A 21,565-nucleotide genomic window follows, 5' to 3' on the forward strand; every position below is an offset into this window, starting at 1 on the left:
GCCCTTCTCCACTCCAACACCCCCTCCAAACACCTCTTGCTCCAGGTGAGATTCAGCAGACTCTCCTCCTCCAAGGACCTGTTTTGCCAGTAATCTGGGTCTCAGGGAATGCACTGCTTGGGGTAACTGAGTTGCAGGTGCACCATCAGGCTCAGGTTACCTCTCTGTGGGGCCTTCATGCAGAATGGCAGATGGTTGCTGGCAGGGACAGCAGGTTGGGGACACCATCCCGGGGGCTGGTAGCACATTCGCAGCCTGAGCTCATGGGATGTGTGGCAGGGGCCTCACCGATTAGTCCAGTGCATCACACTGTCTTTCTCATCTTCCCCACCAAGCTGGGAACTCTTTGAGGACAGTAGAGGGCTGGCTGAAGAAATTAGGGTGCATTGATAGGATGAAATATCAAGTATTTGCTTTTTTAAAAAGTGAGGAAGATGTATTGGTGCTGATTTGGAATGTTCTGCAAAGTATATATATATATATATATATATATATATATATGTATTTTAAATAGGTCAAATCACTGGATATAGTACATCCCATCTTTTTTTGTTTGTTTGTTTAATGCTGTGTAAAAGTGCTAACCTTGCATAGGGTAATGGGGTTGAAAACTTTATTTTCGGCTATGCTGGGCCTTCGTGGCTGTGTGGGGCTTTCTGTAGTTGCGGCAAGCAGGGACTGTTTTCTGGTTGTGGTGTGCAGGCTTCTCATTGCAATGGCTTCTCTTGTGGCAGAGCATGAGCTCTGGAGTGCGGGCTCAGTGCCCATGGTGCACAGGCTTAGTTGCCCCGAGGCATGTGGAAGCCATGTGCCCTGCATTAGCAGGTGGATTCATAACCACTGGACCACCAGGGAAGCCTGGAAGACTTACTTTTACATTAGGCCCTTTTGTACGGTTTGAGAAGCCACTGCAATGAGAAGCCTACAGTCTCCTTTCTCCTGGGTCCTGGTGCACAAGGTTCTGTTTGTGCCCTCCAAACGTCTCTTTTCCCGTCCTGTTTAAGTTCTGGTGGTTCTATGGTGGGGTTAATGGTGACCTCCTCCAGGAGGGCTTATGCTATTGGGGAAACAATGGAAACAGTGACAGACTTTATTTTTGGGGGCTCCGAAATCACTTCAGGTAGTGATTGCAGCCATGAAATTAAAAGATGCTTGCTCCTTGGAAGAAAAGTTATGACCAACCTAGACAGCACATTAAAAAGCAGAGACATTACTTTGCCAACAAAGGTCCGTCTATTCAAAGCTATGGTTTTTCCAGGAGTCATGTATGGATATGAGAGTTAGACTATAAAGAAAGCTGAGTGCTAAAGAATTGATGCTTTTGAACTGTGGTGCTGGAGAAGACTCTTGAGAGTCCCTTCGACTGCAAGGAGATCCAAGCAGTCCATCCTAAAGGAAATCAGTCATGAATATTCATTGGAAAGACTGATGCTGAAGCTCCAATACTTTGGCCACCTGCTGCGAAGAACTGACTCATTGGAAAAGACCCTGATGCTGGGAAAGATTGAAGGTGGGAGAAGAAGGGGACAACAGAAGATGAGATGGTTGGATGGCATCACCGACTCGATGGACGTGAGTTTGAGTGAACTCCGGGAGTTGGTGATGGACAGGGAGGCCTGGCGTGGTGCGATTCATGGGGTCGCAAAGAGTTGGACACGACTGAGCGACTGAACTGAACTGTACGGTTTGATCCCTTTACCATATGACACATTTCATTGTTTTTTCATTTACTGTGGGTGAAACAAATTGTCCACGCTCTCCACTCCTATCTTATCTTTTTCGTTCCTGGCAGCCTGCCCTCTGCCTGTGCACCCTTCAGATCGCTTGGCCCTCTGCCCTGCCAATCCAGTTCCCTACCTGTCACAACCCCACTAGGATCCCACCTGCCTTACCTATAAAGAGGAATGAGTCCTTCCCTGTCTGGCCACCAGGGAGCAGCCCATGCCTAGGCCTTGCCTTTGGAAGGCTGGAGAGGGGAGCTCCAATGCTCTTTCCACACCATGCTCCTGGGCAGAAAGAGGTGCCATCCTGCCCTGGTCTTCACTGAGGGACGGGAAAAAGAGACGGGTCCTGAAGATGGTGATGGAATTGTCCCCTATCTTTATAACACTGAGCCCAAAGCCACCCTCTCCACACTGTTCTAAGACCTCAAGAGGACATTCACTGATGGGGGCACAGACTCACTCAGCAGATGTCTGGGGTCCAGGGATTCCACAAAAAGGGGAATCAGGGTAAAGGTCTAGACTTAAAAATAGGAGCAATGGGAATTCCCTGGGGTCCAATTGTTAGGACTCAGACCCCATAAACCAAGGGACCAAGAGAGACAACAGAGCAACAGAAAGAGCAACAAAAAAGCAACAGAGCCATCGTTCCCCACCCCCACCCCAGGGCTCCTGGGGATTCCCTCTCTCAGGGGTCAGTTCTATTTGGTCCCATCTTTAGCTGGCTGGGCTGGGATCAGCTCAAGGCCACTAGATCCTAAATCTTTAGCTAATGACCCACTGACCCAGATCTTTCGGGAGGAATTTCTTCCTGGAGAAGTCCTAGTTCCCCCTTCCTAGCCCCACTTTATTGATCTTATCAGGAAGTTTATCAGTTTAAACTCAGTTTTTTTTTTTAGTATACCCACAGTTGTGCAACCGTCACCATAATCTAATCTGAATATCATCATCCCCCCAAAGAAACCCTGCCTGCAATGCCACCCAGCAACGGGTACTGGGCAACCACAGATCTACATCATCTCTGTAGATTTGCCCTTTCTAGACATTTCACATAAAAGGAGTCATACACTATGTAGCCTTATGTCTGACTCTGAAGTCCATTCATGTAGCAATGTCGTTCCTTTTTATTGTAGAATATCCATTGGATAGATATACTGCCTTTTGTTTATCTGCTACTGCTAAGTCACTTCAGTTGTGTCCGACTCTGTGCGACCCCATAGACAGCAGCCCACCAGGCTTCCCAATCCCTGGGATTCTACAGGCAAGAACACTGGAGTGGGTTGCCATTTCCTTCTCCAATGCATGAAAGTGAAAAGTGAAAGTGAAGTCGCTCAGTCGTGTCTGATTCTAGCGACCCCATGGACTGCAGCCTACCAGGCTCCTCCGTCCATGGGATTTTCTAGGCAAAAGTACTGGAGTGGGGTGCCATTGCCTTCTCCGTTTGTTTATCTACTCATCAGCTAATAAACATTTGGGTCATTTCCATTTGGGGCTATTATGGATAAAGCACTGTGAGTGCTTGCACACAAGTCTGTATAGACATTTTTTCATTTTCCTTGAGTAGATACCTAGAACTCAAATTTCTGGGACCTAACTTAACCCTACATTTAACATTTTGAGAAACTGCCAGGCTGCTTTCCAAAGCAGCTGCACCATTTTATGTTTCCACCAGCAGGGGATGGGGCTTTCAGTTTCTCCACAACCTTGTCAACACTTGTAATTGTCTTTTAAAAATTATAACCTTTTTAGGTGGTGTGATGTCTCCTCAAGATTTTGATTTGCATTTTCCTAATGACTTATGATGTCAAGTATCTCTTCATGGACTTATTTGCCTCGTATTTTCTTTGGAGAAATGTGTATTCAAATTCTTAGCCCTTTTTTAAAGATTGAGTCTTTGTCTCTATCACTGAGTTGTGAAAGTTCTACATATATTCTAGATGTAAGTCCTTTATTAGAGATATGCTTTGCAAATATTTTCTCCCACCACGAGGGTTGCCTTGACCCTGTCCTTCAAAGCACTGTTTTTTAATTTTTGCTAAAACCCAACTTATCTTTTATCTTTTTATCATTTGTGCTTCTAATGCCATTTCTAAAAACCACTGCTTAACCCTGGGTCAGGAAGAGATACTCCTATGATTTCCTCTAAAATTTCACTTACATTTAGGTCGATGATCCATTTTGAGTTAATTTTTGTATATGGTGAGTCGCAGTCCCAATTTGTCATGTGTGGATAGCATTCTAGCCTGGAGAATTCCATGGACTGTATAGTCCATGGGGTTGCAAAGAGTTGGACACGACTGAGCAACTTTCACTTTCACCCAGCTGTACCATCTGTTGAAAGGACTGTTGTTTATCCATTGAATTATCTTGGCCCCTGTGTGGAAAACCAGCTGACTATACCTGTTAGGGTTTGTTTCTGAACTCTCAGTTCTATTCCATTAACTCCAAGTATCTATTCTCACTAGGCCTCCCTCTTTGAGTCAGCAGCAGAGCGGAGGTTAAAAGAGCTCATTTACCTGAATGGTCCCTCTCAACTTTCTGAGCGGATGCTGGATGTTGAGCCCAGGCCTGTTCCAGGGCAGGTGGCTTGTCAGGGAGGAGAGGGTTTGAGGAGCATGGCATGAACAGGGTGTTCCTGCCCCTCCTGGAGCAGCAGCAGTTGTCAACCTGGTGCTCACATTCCTGGGCAGCCCCTCCCCTGGAGGTTTGAGAAGGCAGGAATGGAGAGGGCGGGCTGAGAAAGAATGTGGTCGCCTTACATGGCTGTGAGGAGGGAGAAGGTGCCCGCCCTGCCCACACCGCCAGCCGGGACAGCCTGTTGGCCCTTGGGCTGCCTGCCTCAGCACCTCGAATTCTCCAGCTGCCCTGAGGAACCAACTCCCCCGGCAGAGTTCCACCTACACCAAGGCCAAAGGCAATCAGGGCTAAAAATAGCCAGGCAGTTGAGCCCTGGAGAGCATGCTCCTGGCAGAGGGAGAGGAGGGTGGGCAGACGCCCAGGCCCCTGCTCCCCCTCCTCCCCGGGCTGTTTGGGTGTGCAGTGCAGAAAAGGGGGTGGTGATGGGACCCAAGCCCCCTCCCCCACATGGGTGGTGTCTGCAAAGCTGCCTTGGCTCAGGGAGGGTGGGATGGGGGAGTGGGAAGGCCCCTGGGAAACTTGAGATAAGGTGAGAATTTCACAAACTGCCTGGCCAGGGCCACCGCAGCTGTGGCCTTGGATCCCAGAAAAAGCAGCAATGCTGGCGAAGGGAAGTGGAGGGGTAAGATACTAGATGGACTCAAGAGGGCTGAGTGACACGGGAGCTGTGGGCACGCAGACGGGCAGCCTCCCTGATAGAGTCAAACACACTTTATTCAGCACAGGAATGTCTGAACAGAAGGACCTTGGCAGGATTCCTGATAAAGAACTCTGCTTCTAACCCCTCTGTCCACAGAGCAAAGGTCATCATGTAAACCACAGGGGCCAGACAGGAGGGGCTCTGCACACGGGCTGGGTCAGGTCACACTGGCTGGCGCGGGGTGAAGCTGGGGTGGGGCAGATAGCCTGGGGAGTCACTGAGCAGCTCCAAGCAGCTCCCTTAGACAAGTGTATGTGTGTGGGGCTGACCAATTTAGGGGGTCCTCTCGATCACTGAAGGTCTGCGGATCAATTTAGCTAAAGTGCCCAGGGCTGCCATGCCAACACATGATTAAAAGGCCCCAAGATCCGTCTCCTACTGTGGGGGAGACTTGAGATAAGGTGAGGGGGAGGTAGGGGAGGTAGTGCTCAGGGCCATGCTGCTCTTACAGCCACATGCATTGGCAGCCCTGCCAGCTGCCTCCAACCAGCACATGGTAAATGCCATCGACCTTCCCGCCCAGGACACACTCACTGGACGTGGGGTTGTCAGGGAGGTAGGGAGGGGCACTGGTGGGCAGAGCAGGCAGAAACGCCTTGATGACTACAATTCTGAGACTCATAATTGGGGGTGGGCAAGGTTGTCCATGGGGTCACTAAGAGTCAGACACGACTGAGCGACTTCACTTTCACTTAAGGTCTCCCATCTGCACCAGGAAAAGGGCATCAGTCTGGAACCTCTGTGCAGAGGGGTGCTTGTGGCAGGGCCCAAGCACGGCCTGAGACTCAGCCAACCAAGGGAGCCAGTTAGCACCTCTGTCTTGGGTTTTCCCAGCTGTGCAGGTTATGCTGGGTGCTAAAAGGGGAATCTGGGAGGGAGGAGGAGAAGGTGTGAGTTCAGGGTGCACTTAGGAAGGTGGTGTGGGATATCTACGGACACTCTGGGCTGCCAGGGAGAAGCCACGCTTGCTGGCGCAGCTGGGTTGAGCCGAATTCCTGATGAACAAGCACTGAAGGTCAGAGCAAATGGGTGGAGGACAAAAACACCATCTCCCTGGACCCCTTGCTGCTAATCTAAGAGTGGGGAGTGTTAAAGAGGACCCCACCCCCAGCCAGGAAAGAGAATGGCAGGAGCAGGGGCTCAAAGTCTGGGTGTGGATGGTGGAGGGCCCCCCTCTAAGTCCTCTTGGCTCTCGTGTAAATGCACAAATGCGTTCACCACCAGGGGGCAAAGAAAGAGTGAGACAGAGGCCGGGAGGGCAGGGTGGGTGCCCAGGGTGAGTGGGTGTGAGTGACCGTCAGGGCGTAGCTTCTCTAGAATACCACTACACTACCACACACCAAGCTGCGGGTGGCGGGGGACCAGGGGGAGCTGGGGGACCTGGATCGAGCTAAATGCCTCACAGGTGGCTGGGGGGAGGGGATGGGGATGACACAGGTGCCCTGATACCCAGGGATCACAACCAGCAGGCAAGCGGAGCACAGCTAACCACCGTGGTAGGGAGCAGAGGGCAGCCGGGCACACAGCCCCTTGGGGGCTCAGTCATCAAACTTCCCTTCCCGGATGTGCTCAAAGGAGAAAGGCAGGAACTTGAAGCCAGTCCCGCTGTAGAACTTGTTCTGGAACTCCACCCTGGAGAATGGGAAGAAGAGAGTGTCATTCCACAAAAACTTTGGGACTCTACAGAAAGATGTCCCGACCCAAGTTCCTCAAGCCCCCCGCTACCCACGAAGCCCAGACTTCAGCCTGCTTCCAGCCCGTGATGCCCAGGGCCTGCCCTCAGCAAGGGTGCACCGCACCAATGCGTTGATTTGGTCTGTTCCTGCTCTGTCCTGCTCAGCGGAAAATGTGTGTATGCCAAACTCTGCAGAAAGTTGGGTGCAGAAAACCTTCAGTTGGCTTGAGCCTCTAACAGCGATGGGGAAGAGTCCCCCAGCACCCCCTCCTGGCAGGGCCTGGTGTGGACCTCCAACGGAAGTGTCCCACGTGGAGTGCTGTGAGCTCGTGTGAGGAACCCTGGCAGGGACCACTGTTCGCTTGTTTTTATCTCTTCTCAGGGGAGGAAGGAGAAGCAAGGGTTGTGAGTGAACAGCGGAGGCTTTCGATTTAGGGGAGGAAATTCCCAGGAAAGGGGGAAGTTAGGAGAGGAAGTCTTCTCAAAGCAATGGCAAAAATATTCTCCAACTACAAAAACATCTGAGAAAGAATTCTTCTCTTGGGGACTGAAAGGAAAAACAGCTTTAGCTCCCTTCCCTGGCAGCTCAGCATCCATCCCTGATGGTCTCCCTGGGCCCTTCGAGCTCTGAGGGGGCAGGAAGGCGTCCACGCCTGGAAGCAGGGCCCGGCTGCAAGCTCGCCCTGGATGGCTGCCCAGCGACCAAATCACCACCAAATATGGGCAGAAAAATGCATGATTCAGAGGATAAAAAAGCCAAGGAGAGCTGCCCTGAGGAATAGTTTCCACTCAATGCGGTGTGACCCTGGTGGCCTGGATCCCTGCAGCAGTGGGCCGCGCGGGGCTGAGGCAGGCTGTGGGCAGTGGGCACCAAGACACTCTCCACCTTCCTGCCTCTCATTCAGCCTTCCGCCAGGGTATTCTCCAAGACAAAGCAGGAAATGAGTGAAAAGGAGGTGGGAAGGGGACTGTCTGCTGTGGTCCTGAGAGGTCCCCAGAGGCCCCTCAACCCTGGGGAACTGGCTAAGGACACCAACTGCAGAGCCGCCAACTCCATCCCCTGGGGAGAGGAGGGGAACAGGATTTTCTGTGTGAGCACAAGAAAAGGCAGCCCTTCACCCCGATCCCACATTCCAGGGGCTGCGCCAAGGTCCCCAGAGCCTCCTGACCCCTGGAGGAGTCCGGTCAGTGCCTCGGCCATGTCCCCTCAGAGAGCACGGGATCCAGGAGGGGGTGCTTCAAACTGAAGTCAGTTGCAGGACTCAGCCCCAAGTCCCAACACCCCCATGATGAGGGTCCAGCTCCAGTTAGCTCCTCTGAGGAATGCCATGGGGGTGGGGGTAGGTTTCGGCTTCTCCCGGCTCTGAGGACTGAATCCTCCATGCTGGGTAGGCTGTGTGTGCACAGGCAACAGCATTTCATGTCATTCAACCATGTACAGCCAGACCGTGGGCAGGTCACCTTGGGGTCTGTGAGGTATCTGACCTCTGGCTGACTCATCACACAAACAGTTCTGATCCAAACTGGCTCAACAGAGAAGCTGCAGATGTGTTCACAGGCCCAAGGGGTCAGAGGCAGAGGTCTCTTGCCATCACCCTGCCTGCTTCATGTGTATCAGGGGACCCAGGCCTGGGAGGGGGGCACACACATTCTACTGTGTGAGCAGATGGGCGGTCCCCCTCGCCCACTAGCTGCCACTTAAGGACTTAGGGTGGTGCCGAAGGGGATACTGTGGGTATTTCAAGGCCAGTGTGGCTCCACTTCTTGGTCATGCTTGCCCCAACCTCCCAGTACAAAGCTGGAAAGCAGTTTCCTTCCTGGTCTCTCCCCCGCACCCCCCGGGCCCAGCCAGGAACTGTGTGCTTCCTGAGAAAGTACAGACATGAAGTTCTCTGTGCCGGGGCGCGGCGGGACCTTGCTGGCTGCCCTGTTAAGTCCTTCCTTCTCGGGGGCAGGGGTGGGGGGGCTCTGCTTGGGGCGCCTCCAGGGCCTTACCACGCCCCAGGCCACTAAAATGCATCTCCAACTCTGCAGCTGCGAGGAGAGCCTTGGGCAGTCGGGCAGGGCTCTGTCAGTCTGCCAGCTCCCACACCTGGCAAAGGCCACCCAGTGGCCCAGAAGGACTGACGGGGAGTCCCTGGAGAGAGCACCCCTGCTACGTGACAGAAATCTTGTTTTCTTGAGTGAACGAAGGGAGAAAGCCTGGGCCTCTTCCCTTCCCTGCTGGGGTGTGGCCGACGAGAGGCGGTTTTAGAAAGACGGTCCCGTCCTGGTCTGAGCAGCGCTGGGCCCGCAGCACACCGCCGGCCGATGCCCCGTGCGGGGCCGTGAGGTCAGCCCAGGGGCTACGTTTCAGGGGTGTCCATTCTCCTGAGCAGCCACTCCCTCAGCCACCGCGGTGTCTGGCTGTGGTGCCACTGTATTCCTTACAAACTGGCCCCCAAATCTGCCCCTTTAGCCCCCCGTCTGTGAGTGTGCATGTGGAACCTGCTAGGCAGGAAGGGATGAGGTTCCTGTGAAGGTAGGTCACGGGGCAACAAGTTTTCTATTAACATCAATCTGGTGTCCACAGTTCAAACCACAAATCGCACCCCTGCCTTTGCCTTTTCTGAGGAAGAAAAGACCTTTCATTAATTATGGTGGGCACGAAGGCCACGCTGCACACAGTCGGTGGGGGAAAAGACAGACAGACGCAACTCAGGAGGAGACAGAATGAGCAGGTGGGTGCATGAATTCACCTGCTGTTTTCACGTGTCCTTCACCTCCTCATGTCCCTACATGACCCTCAGTCTCAAGGTTTATCCTTGTTATCAAGTCAGATGGTTTTCTTCTTGTTCCCACTGAAGAGACCTAGAACCTGTGTAATGGGGCAGTCCTTGCGGCAGAATCAAGAAAGCCCAGCTGAACACTAGGAGTAAAGTGACAGGCATGAAGATGCCCAGGCTGGAAGCCAGGAAAACACTGCAGCAATGTCTCTGCAGCCATTTTCAGCGGGCCCAGCTGTTTCCACCCCTCACAGGATGGTCATAACTCAGAATGCCTGCAGTCTGGAGATCCTCGGGGCACGTCCACACTCAGCCAGGAGAGGGTGCACGAGCACCAGCTTCATTCACTCCTTCCTAGTGGCAGGGGAAAACAAAGGCCTCCAGGGATGCGATTCTCAAAGTTGCACAAAGGAATTTTCACTGCTTTTTTCTTTCCCATCCAAAATTTCCACTACCAATTCACCACCACCCTGCAAGTATGATACAGTGTTTGATGAGCCTATTCCTTGCAAACTATGTCTGGGAGGCATTCAAGTGGTCTCATGTGCCTCCCCTTGGGTCTCTCTTCTAACAGACTGAAGCAGAGCGCTTATAGGGGCCACAGCCCTCTCCGCAGGGCAGCTCCATCTGCATTTGACCTCAGGTTTGATGTGCCAGGGCATCAGGACAGTCACTTGGTCTGTGCATTATTTCCTAATTAACTGCAGCAACCTTGTCACATGGACATTATCCTCTTTTCACAGGACAGAAAGTGAGGTTCAGAGAGGCAAGGGCTGTCCTCAGGGGCGCCCAGCCAGTGCCAGCAGAGCTGGAATTTAAACTCTAGTCACCCGATTCTGGAGCCTGCTCACTCGCCACCCGTTACTTCCTCAGGCTCATTCATAAGGACTTTCATTCGAAGCCCACAGGTGAGTCTGAGGAAGAAGTATCCTTCTGGCAGCAAAGCATGACCTCCAATCGCCACAGTTCACCCTGGACATCGGGCCCAGGCAGCCCCTCCCTGCTCCATGTGGGCCTGGCTCACTGCTCTGACAGGTCTGCCCCAGCTCCTTGACTGCGCCCCGCTGACCTGGGGGTAGGTAATGGGCTCCCTACTCGGGCTTGAGTCCAGGTAGGTTGGTCACTGTTCCCTGGAGCCCAGCGCTCAAGAGACAGAGAAGTGAAGAGGAAAGGAAGGAAGCCAAGAGGGTAAGACCAAGTGAGTCAGCACAGGCTGGCAGCACTGGGTGGTGAGGAAGTGTGCTGGGGCGAGCGTGTGCTGATAAGCTGAGAGCGGGTAGTGCGCCAGCAGTCGGGCCACTCGGCCGGGCCAGACTCCTGGCTCCCAGTAAACAACAGCTGGGCGGGGAGGGGACGTGGGGGAGGAGAGGACCAGGCCCAGAAAGCACGGTGTCCTGACGCCGATTCTCCTAAAGGAGCTTTTGAGGGAAGAGTCAGTCCTGGCCACAGCTCCCCCTCCCACGCCTCACCTTCCCCTCTGTCATTTAGAACAAACGGCGGAATCTTTGAGCAGGCTCAGCTGAAAACAAGTCAGGCGAGAAAAAAACAAAGATAAGGGGAGTGGGGAAGAGGTTTCGCAGGTTCAGATTTCAGTTTTCTTCAGGTTTTGAGAAGCAACGGAAAGAGTCACAGCCCTCTCTCCTGACCCTGAGATCATGAACACTACAGATCATCTCGTCTAGGGAGCCCAAAGGGAGGGGCAGTGAGCCTGTGAGCCCCTAAACTGGCACAGCTGTGTGTGCACACTTCAGGTCTAAAGCTTCCAGAGCCGATGGACCTCAAAAGAGAGGGAGAATCACAATGTAAAGGGAGATTCAAGGAGGCAGGGTTTGAGGTCAGGTAGCCAGATAAAGTACGGTACAGCCAGTTTTCAATATAAACATGTCCCACGGACATCTGGGAAATGCTAAAAAAAAAAAAAAAAAAAAAAGCTCATTGTTTATCTGAAATCTAAATTTAACTGAGGGCTCTGTAATTTTATTTGTTAAATCTGCCAACCTTACTCTGAAGTCGTGGAGTCACAGTCCAGACCAGACCCCAGCTCTCCACTCCGCAGGACTGAGCCACTTCCATCCACAGCCATTAAGAGCCACAGACAACATTCAAGAAAGAAAACAAACAAATCCAAAACCTGCCCTTCTGAAGAGATGGCTTTAGTGTACCGAGCAACATGCTCTGGAACAGGAATCCCCCTACTCACACAGAGCTGCCGGGGTCCTACCTAAAGACACTGGCGCCATGACAGGATAAGGGGACAAGACACGGGCAGAGTGTGCTCCAGCACCTCCCTGGCCTTAGAATCTACTCCACAGCTGCTTTCATTGCTCTGAAGACAGGAAAGAGTTAAATGCCAGTGCAAAACACCCCAAACAAAGACCCCAGAAGATCTCTGAAGCCATAATCAGGACACTGAAGAAGGCTGAACACGGGCATGCAACTGACAGCACACCAGGGCCCCCTCCCTGGAGGCTGGGAGAGTGAGCTGTGCTGTTCAGAGCACACTTCCTGGGGCTCACCACCAAGCACGTCCTTGGGCACGACGATGTGCAAGCAGACACTTCCTAGCGTCTTCAGATTTTGGACCAGTGTAAAACCACCCTCTGTGCAGCTAAGGACACATTCCCGCCCCAGCCCACTCTTCCCCTCACCAGTGTAACCGCAGCGCATGGAGAAAGGCTGAGAGGCCCTCCATGATCAGGAGGATGGCCACGGTCAGGGTGGCGAAGGCGGCAAAGATGAAGAACAGCGCCAAGCCCCCGGCCAGGCTCTTCACCTTCAGGCCGATGTGGATCACCATGGTCCAAAGCACCTCGGACAACTCTGGGGATGGGGAGAGACAGGACATCGGTTCAGTCGGGCTGGGGGTGCTGCAGGCCATGCACCTCGCTCTCCATCTCCCCACCGCAGTATGCCCTGCCCCGTGGCTTCCTGCGACCTCAACAGCTAACCTGGCAAAAGCGTGGATCCTCCCAGCGGGATGTCACTCTCCTGGGATTCGGGAGTCCATAATTCCAGAGCCCTAAGGTACTGTCCACTATCTTTAAGCCCCCAGTGGAGGGAGTGCCCAAGCAAGAGGGACAGACATGGCTTCTGACCCGAGAGAAATACACTCACGTGCATGAGCGAGGCTGAGGGCCCAGAGCCGCAGGTAGGAGGCGGTGTTGGAGATGCAGCCCAGGCAGTACTCGATGGTGTGGATGGCCTGGTGCACCATGGTGTCCCCAAAATCAAACTGTCAGGGGAGGAAACCAGACAGCAGAAATGAGGCGGGGAGGGGAGCGTGCAGGGGTCTGAGTGCTGGCATGAATGGCTACCTGGGCCCAGAGCCCCTGGTGCTGAATTCCTGGTGGGGACACTTCGGTGAGGCCATGCTCGGAAATCCTGCCTGGCTGGGCCCCCAGCTGGGCCCCCCGCCCCTCAAAATACTACACTGTAATGAACTACATCTTAATGAGACTCTTCTTAACACACATGCTTCTTCTCCCCACTAGGCTGTCAGCTCCGGAGTGGGGTGCACGTTAGGGTAAGAGCTGTCTGGCAGCTCTGTTCCGGCTTGACTTCCACCTCGTGGAGCCTGAGAGCAGAGCATCCTGCTCTCAAAGAGCCAGGAGGGCAGGAAGGGCTCTTCCCTGGGATGCGCATCAGGTGACAGGCCACCAGGCTGCAAAGTGCCTGGAGGAGACTAAACCTCTGCAGCCCCTTCTTATCTTCCCAACATGTGGGCAGCAGGGTCACTCCCTTCTACTTTAGAGACTTCTGAAAAGATCACACAGGGACATTTTGGCAAAGTTTTACAAATTCCTACTCGGGCAGGTGATGAAGGTTATCTTTTAGGTCTGTTTTCCTCACGCTCCCTTTTTTCTGGTTTTCCTTTCAACGTCAAAGATTATTTCCAGCATAAAGAGGAGGGGCTGTGGGGAGCTTCCTGTTAGGCCTGCTCAGGGTCCAGCCCTAGGTGTGCTTCCGGGCCTCACTCTCCCAGGTGGCGCCACAGCCACTGAAGGCCAGGAGGCAGGCAGCCCCTCCCGACAGGGCCCAGACCGGACCCAGTGAGCAGAGGGCTGCTGCCCAAATCGGCTTTCCAAGCCTGCCTTGCCCGCAGGTCAGAGTCCGTTTTTCACCAGTTTCTTTCCAGATTCACATGACTTGACCCCCAAAAGATACCAGAAAGAACTACCTTGAGAAACGGCATGAGGGCAGAAGAGGGCTGGGCTGGCTGGTGAAGCGCTAACAGCCCAGGCCTCATGAGCATGGCCAGTGGCGAGGGGGGCCAGCTCCAACACGCCATCTCTGGCAATCGCCTAATTTTCCCTCACCCTTATCTATACCAAGAGTATTTCTGGGCTTTTCTTCTGAAATAGGCTCTTGCAAAGTCTTCTAGTTACCCTGAAAACTAGGGTAACCATAGTTACTCCAATCCTGACAATGTTGTTAAGAGCTTTTTGCCACCGCTGCTGGCTGTCACCCCACAGTCCACGCTCCAAGGAAGGACATGGTCCCCATCTCCATGGAGTGCAAGGCTTTACTAAGAGCTCTGTGAAAGCAGTGACTGTGGGCGCTCTTAGAGAGATGGAAGAGGAAGCTTTCCTCCAGGCGTTACCCTTGCTTTCTCTCTTTCACTCCCAACTTCCTACTTTGTAACCTTGGGCAAGTTTTCATACCTGTATACTGGGGGGTGGGGCGGGGGAGAGAGTAAGTGGGCTGAGAATTAAGTAAGAAACCAGCCAAGCAGTTGGGAGTCTGTCACTGCCCCATGTGAGTCAGCTACGACCGACTGGGAGCCACCGCAGACGCCCTAATCCTCTACCCGCCTCCTGGCCGCCCCACCATGCCTGTTCCTCATGCTGCGCCCTCTTAGCTCCATGTAGCTCCCAGGCTTGCTCCCCTTAGCTCCCAGGCACAAAGTCTAACAGACATCCTGTGACTGAGCCTCTGCAGCATCTGCCACCATTGCCTTGCGCTCCTCCTCTCCTTGACACGCTCACTTCCTCTTGGTTTTTCTCTCCTGTAGCACTGCCACTCAGGCCTTCAGTGGCCACCCCGGGAGGAGCTCCCAATGGGCACCTCTACTTCCATGTTGCGGGTTTCCAACCAGCTGTCCACATCTCCTCCTGCCACACCACAGGTGCTTCAAACTCCACACCACCCAAACTGAACTCACTGACTGCTCTCCTCTGACCCTCCAGACCTACTTCTGCTCCTCATCCCATGTCTAACGGGGGTCATAACTAGCGCCCCAGGCATCGGAACCTGGAAGTCGAGCCTGACTTCTCCCTCACTCCCACTGCCTGCTTTCACGAAGGCCCAAGGCCTGCAGCCTTTCCGTCCCCCATCTCTTATTGCTCCCTTCCTTCCCAACTCCCACTGCCAATGCCTGACTTCCCTCCAGACCTCCCTGGTCTTTCCTGACCCCTCTGAGGCTGTGCCCCCACCCACACAATATACCCTCTCCCCTTCTTCCCTAGGGTATTCAGCACTGGTACACACTGGGTCACTTGCAGCTTCACCGCCCCTGACGCTCCTTCTCGCCTAATACTCTACTATGGCTGCTGTCTGCCAACCTCTAGTCTTACTTCTCACCAGTCCCTCAACTCCTGACTGCGCTCCAGCAAGCTGAAAACTTGTTTATCCCCAAAATGTGTCTTTATGGTAACTACATACTATGGGTCTGCGTTCCCTCTGGCCCTCCTTCCACAGAGGACTCTGGCTGGACCAGGCCAACCTCAGCAATAATGCCCTTGGGGAACCCTTTCTAGGGGTCCTCTTCCCCACCCCCCCAGAGTTCTGTCAGGTGCCCTCTTCCTGTGCTCCCACAGCACCCTGGGCACACCTTGATCACAGCATCTGTCACCCAGACTGTCTCCTCAATTAGTCTTGGAGTTCCTTGAAGGCAAGGACTTGGTTTTTTTTCTTCTCTCAGTTCCTGCAGCGCTAAACAGAGTGCTTGGCACATGGAAGGTGAATGAATGAATGCGTTGGATGAATGTTATCTGGTGAGGTGACACAGTAGGGAGAGGTTCCACTGACCCTTGCTGAATGGTCACAGCCTTCAAAGATTTCCCAGACAACTGAGGGGCAGGGCTCTGGTTTGCAGCTGGACAGAGCGCCCCCAGGGAGAGGGTCTGCTGCCTCTACCTGTGATGTATTTAGATATCTGAGGCAGTTATCTGAATGTCCTCACCACTTATGATGCTATGGGAAACAATCTCTGAGGGAGTCGGGGGTGGGGCCAGAGACTGGGAAGGCTGAATTCCAGTCCATCTTGTTTGCATGTCCACTCCCCTGGGACAGGGCCGCACATAAGAACTGAGCTGGAGGCACTGGTGCTGGAGGCAGCCTTACTGGGAGAGGGCTGGGCTCCTCACTGACACGGATGCACTCCCACCTGGCCCTTCCAGGCGGCTCAGCCTGCGGCCATGCACAGAGGAGTGGTCTGGAGGAACAGAAGCTCCCAGATACCAGCCAAGGAGCCTCTCCAGCCTTCAGGAAGACCGAGCACTGCTTTCACATAGAATAGCAAAGCCTTTCCCATTCCCATCCCACTGCCCACTTAGAAAGCACCAGGAAAGCCAGAAAAGGGAAAGGGTCACAGGTCTGGGTATTTCAGAGAGAAATTTGGGGAGAAGATGCAAACAGTGCAGCAATGCCTATTAAAAACCCAATTCAAAATGTGTACACTGCTAAGCGAATCAGGGCCGAGCTAGAAGGCCTTCTAGTCTGGCTGCGGCCTGAACATTTAGCCAACTTTCTACTCTGTTACTCTCTTTGTGTGGCTGGGATAATATGAACTCCTTGCATGCAGATGGACTGTTTTTTTCTGGGATGCATCCTAGAGGCAAAGCCTCCTTTTGAAAGCTGTCTGTCTTCTAACTGGGTCACATGGAGGTAAAGGTGACCCCCAGCAAAGGTCCAGCATTCTCACTCCAAGCATCATCAAGCCGATGAGGGCAGCAGGAAGAGGTGGGCGGCATCTCAGGGAGGAAGGGTGAGCTTTCCCATAAGCACTCAGAGGAGCAAGGAGGAAATGGTTACCCCCAGGGCAGAGCGACCATACATAGCATCACAGAGAGGAAGGCAGAGGCCAACAGGGTTTAACTCCCAAGGGGAGTCACTTCAAGAATGCCAGTGCAGACATTACTTGCAGCTCCTTGTAAAGCCATTCTCAAGGCATTAGATCAGCAAAGTCAATGAAACAGAGACAGAGGTGACTGACATGAGATGCAGTTAATGGAGATGAGCTTTTTTAGAACACAGATTCACAGACTGGTTAGAGATGGCCAGTGAGATGCAGGTGTACACGGGTGGGGCCCCAGGATGCAGCAGGGACAGCAGAGTGATGACAAGGATGGGAAGAGAAGCCCCAGATAAACATGAAGCCAAAGCCAGCTGGTTTCTTACCACTTCATCCTCGGTAGGCTTGAAAACACAAATTTACACTTAGTGGGAAGCCACGCCACACACAAGGTCACAAGTCATAAGCACCAGGCTAGTCATTGCTGCTTGGTGGGGGTGGGGGACCGCGAATGTTAAATGTTCTAACATGTTAGAGACAAGCCTCCTCAGCACAAATGGAAACCAAAATCAGCAGTGCTTGGAGTGCTGGTACTTATTTTGAAAAGGCATCCCAAGCCTTGCCATTTCTATTAAAAAAAAGTCATACATATGGTAGACACGGTCAGTCATACTGCACAGTTCAGTCCCCTGGGTCTCCTACTCTTATTCTTTATGCTTTAAGAAGAATATAGTGGATAGATGAGATTCAAAGTTCAGCTCAGAGGCTTTGTCGTACAAACGGTCAGGCAAGGAGACTGATTTAAAAAAAAAACTGAGCTTGGAGGTGGTGGTTTAAGGAAAAGTCTAGCATGTTCAGACTTCACCCTCCCTTTAAAAAGTAGGCAAGTAACCCCTTTAAAAGGCTCACGGAACATGTCTGCCATAAGAGCACATTAGTGGAACAGGACTTCAAAAACCCACTGATTGAAGTTCACACGGGAACCAGTCTGAGAAGGGGCAAGGGACGAAGGGGCCACCAAAATTGGCCGGGTTTCTGCTGTCAGAGCTGGGGCACTGGGGCTGGCTCTGCCTCAGTCTGAGGAGAGTGGTCAGTAACTGATTCACGCACAGGGTTACTGCAGGTCTTGCAGAACTCAAGAAGCCGGACAACAGAACAAAATTACTACGGGCTCAGCAGGCAACACCTGGAGTTTAGAGCAGGGGCCACTGGAAAAAAGCTGAGGGGCCCTAAGAGATTCAGAAGGCAGGCAGATGCTCAGTATTAGTATTTTCATCTTTCAAGGAGCAGACAGGAGTGAGGCCACTTGGGGACACAAGACTAGGGCTGACCCGAGATGGGAGGAGAGGAAGCCCACACCACTGATCTTACCTCCTCTGCGTCCTCTGAATGGGTGGAGAGCTGGTCATGCTGAATAATCTCAGCATCCTCCTCTGTCGGTCCGTTGCCCACCCTGATCCCACCAAAGTTGAGAGTTCCCTACACAGATGAACAGAAAGAGTAGAATTTGCCTGGGCTTTAATGTGACATTCTGTGATGTGGGGAAGGGCGATGGTTAGTACATACAAACCTCAGAAAAGCATATATTCTAACAACAAAAACAAAACCCGCTGATGGAACAGCTAAGTAAAATCAAGCCACTGTTCCCACCCCAACCACCTCTGCCCAGGCCCAGCCTGAACTACATGTACCACCTCAGTCTGATCAGAGGCAACAAGCAGTTTCTGCTGCACCAAGAGAGACCAACCTCGCCTCGGCCAATGCCAACTGAGAATCCTGCTTGTGTGAAAAGCTTAGTAGGAACAGACTCTCCTAACAAGCGTGGCTCTATCTGTAAAGGCTTCAGTGACCTAACTTTTTCTGGAACTAAAGATTACACTTTCTAAGAGGGAGGGGAGTCAGACGACATAGTGATTGCAACCTGGTCGGCTAAGATTTCAACAGGAGCCAGACAGTTTCAGCAAATTCTCCCCCAAATGTACTGGGTCCTTGCCCAGGAACAAAGGACTTTCTAGGTCACACAGAACAGGGAAAAAAGGCTTAATGTACATTAGCTTGCAGCTAGAGAATACTGAGTTAGGCTCCTGTCCTTCAGGGGAGGACTCCGAGTGCTAACACAACTTTTTCACAGGCACGCGGACAGATGCTGACTAGGTGCCTGCTGCCTCTCACTCCACAGGCATGTTGAGCAGGGTCCCCAGGACCAGAATTTCTAAGTCAGCCTGATCTGGAAAAGTTTGGGTTTATTGAGGCAAGGGGATTCTTTGGGTACAAAAACCAGGCAGAACTGGGGTTAAGTGTGGCAGATACCTAACCTGCCACTAGAGTGAAAAGGAACCAAGGAAAGCACTCTGAGACCTACTTCACGTGGCTGCCACCCAGGAAGCCAAACAAGGCAAGAGTTCAAAGACTGCTCTCCTGGAAAATGGCCTCCAAGCAGCACCAGCGACAATACACAAGCAGTTTGGGACAGCCACCCCAAAGTCCCCACTCGTTGTTTCACCTCTGGTGTGCATCTCTGACCACAGCATATGACCACCGACCCTCCAGGTTTGGGCAGATTCTCTCTTTTCTTCTAGTAATGGTTCTCATGTGCTAGCCAGAGAACTGGTTGAATCAGAATCACCTTGAAAGCTGCATTTCATTAAATAGACAGTCTCGAATATCACCTCTAGAAATGGTCAATTTAATAGGTCTAGGGTGGAGCCTAGAAAATCTGTATCTTAAAAAATATTTCCCCAAGGACAAACTGTATGATCGTTTTGATTGTCTACCAAAATTGAAAAGGCATGCCCCCCAAAATGCATGCACCCTTTAAGACAGTAAGCCCACTACTAGGAACATCTATGCCTGTGAAGTTTTATCAGGATACAAGGACAAGGATGTTGTATTATTTGGAACAGCAAAGAATTGGGAACAACCACCAGAGCCATCTATAAGGGGATGGTTACATAATTTTAGCACATCCGACAGACAGTCCTACGGACTGCTGGGCAACTCTAAGGGTACTGTGATGAAACAGTAAGTCAAGAGGCAGAAGAGTGCTACAATTTAAAACCCAACTACTAATATGTTTTAAATATATATACCCGTACATACGTATATACGTATTTCTATCAATAGATGACAGATATATGCTGATATTGGCAGAAAAAAATTGAAAGGCAAAATTCCCCACTTGCTAACAATAGCCTGGAGGAGGAGGTGGGGGAAGCTTCATTGTCAGTACTGTTTGCAGCCCTAACCAAGTGCACCTATTGCTTTGCTTTTAGTTTTTCGTGTCAGGAGGGGGTGACACATAATGCCACGAGGAGTCATGGCATTATGGGCAATCTCTATGTCTTCCTCCACTTCTCTGTTCTAACACCTAAGAAACAAGTTCAAAGTTCACCAGGTGATTTTGGTGCGTAGTCAGAGCTGGGAACCGCCCCAGGCACCTCCAGGTTGTGTAACTATTACACCTGATAACCCCCGAGAGGCGGACTGAACATGTTACGCAAGTGTACACTCTGCAGCACCTTCTGCACCACACTGGTGACAGGACAGGACTCCTGCGTATCCTTGGGTGGGTCCTTGGGTGCCTGGGTTGAGGAAGCAGGCTTGAGGGCCTAAAGTATAAAGTCGTTTCTGAAGTTTTCCCCAACCAGAAGATGAAGTGAGGGGCAGCCAGGTTAAACCTCCCAGCCAGACAGAATAGGTGTCCCTTCGGAACAGAGGAAGTGTGAGTTACAGGAAAGGAGCTGAGACACACACATCAGCAGAAAGAAGAAAAGAAAAAATTAAAACTATGACACACTGCTTACAGACAACCAAGAGGACAGGGGACAGAACAAAACCAGATCTGTGTTCATATCCTCAGCTCTTAGGGTCAAGAATCTAGGGCCTCATAATGGAATGATCATCCTGATGCATTCAGGCTGCTCTCCAGAAATAAATGTTTGGCTAAAGAACTAGTGGGCTAAGGAGTCCCTCCAAATGAGCGGGTTTCCCGACCGGAGACTTTTAACTTGGACAGTATCACAGAAGAGGATGCTAGATTTAAAAGCATCAAGACTGATGCAGCAGAAGCACACTTTAAACTAAGACTAGAAGAAAGAAGAGCACATGGGAAGAATGTCAATACATGGACAGTATGTGCTTTAGGGTATTTTTTCCCCCTCTCATAAAAGAGAGTAAGTCCCCATTTGAAAACAATTTTAAGCAGCCACATTTAAATATCTTCTGATTCAAGATACCAGCCTTTTTAGACTAGTTCTAGAAGAATAATTAGTTTTTGGAGTTAAAAGGATCAGGAACACCTAATGAAGTAAATGGTCACCATCTAAATATTTCATTTATTTAAAAGAGTATGATGCCACTAGAATACAATAGAACATGAAGAACCGCTACTGGTGAGATTTCAAAAATATTACAGATTCATTATTACCTAGAATAGATTGGGCTAATTTGGTATTAGTGCATTATAAGATTTTGGTTAAGAGATGTTTTAAGGACAAATAATGAAATGCTTAAGGTTCAAAGGCTGTCACTGAATCATGAGCTAGCACTGGAAGAAGGAAAGACTGAAACAGAAGATGACTTTGTTATTATACCAAGTGGAAAGTACACAAGACACATGGCAGGGATGAGGTCTCAATGAACAGCTGAGGATGTGAGGGCTTCTGAGTCTCTCACAGAAAAGGAGACACGTACAAGTCTCCACTGGAAAGAGAGTAAGTCACAGCTAATGTGGACCAAATGTCCAAGCATCACTTTGAAGCAGATCTTGAAAGTGGAGGGAAATCAATTCAAGAATCACAGGGATGTTCTCACTCCATGATGAAAAAAATCATCCAACACAGGGTCACAAAATGCACACATGACAATGGATGAGTCCAAGAGCTGCCCTCTTGGATTAAGATGATGGGCTTGGAGAGGGTATGACAAACGCCCTGCGTTCACAGACATGACTGCACTTATACACTGAATGGAAACTTAGTGGACCAATGGTAAAGATGACACTACAATCTGTTCCTAAGAGGTGGAGGTTTTTTCTGTCATCGTCTCAGTGAGTAA

At 51.4% G+C, this 21,565-nt stretch overlaps 1 protein-coding gene across 9 annotated transcripts in view; it reads right to left on the reverse strand.

The window, feature by feature from the left end:
• Positions 1 to 5,054: 5,054 nt before the first annotated feature.
• Positions 5,055 to 21,565, reverse strand: part of ATP6V0A1 (ATPase H+ transporting V0 subunit a1) — a 56,890-nt gene continuing 40,379 nt past the window's right edge. For 7 of the 9 annotated variants that reach the window (XM_055575839.1, XM_055575845.1, XM_055575841.1 and 4 more), the window contains 4 exons: positions 17,882 to 17,989; positions 12,613 to 12,730; positions 12,147 to 12,318; positions 5,055 to 6,690 (listed from right to left, as the gene is read on the reverse strand). In XM_055575839.1, the coding sequence (XP_055431814.1) occupies positions 6,597 to 6,690; positions 12,147 to 12,318; positions 12,613 to 12,730; positions 17,882 to 17,989 (492 nt within the window). In that variant the 3' untranslated portion in view covers positions 5,055 to 6,596. The remainder of the gene's footprint in view (positions 6,691 to 12,146; positions 12,319 to 12,612; positions 12,731 to 17,881; positions 17,990 to 21,565) is intronic. The other 2 variants (XM_055575843.1, XM_055575842.1) reach the window with 1 other exon arrangement.

Source organism: Bubalus kerabau, chromosome 4 (genome assembly GCF_029407905.1).
Source record: "Bubalus kerabau isolate K-KA32 ecotype Philippines breed swamp buffalo chromosome 4, PCC_UOA_SB_1v2, whole genome shotgun sequence".
Classification (NCBI taxonomy): domain Eukaryota; kingdom Metazoa; phylum Chordata; class Mammalia; order Artiodactyla; family Bovidae; genus Bubalus; species Bubalus kerabau.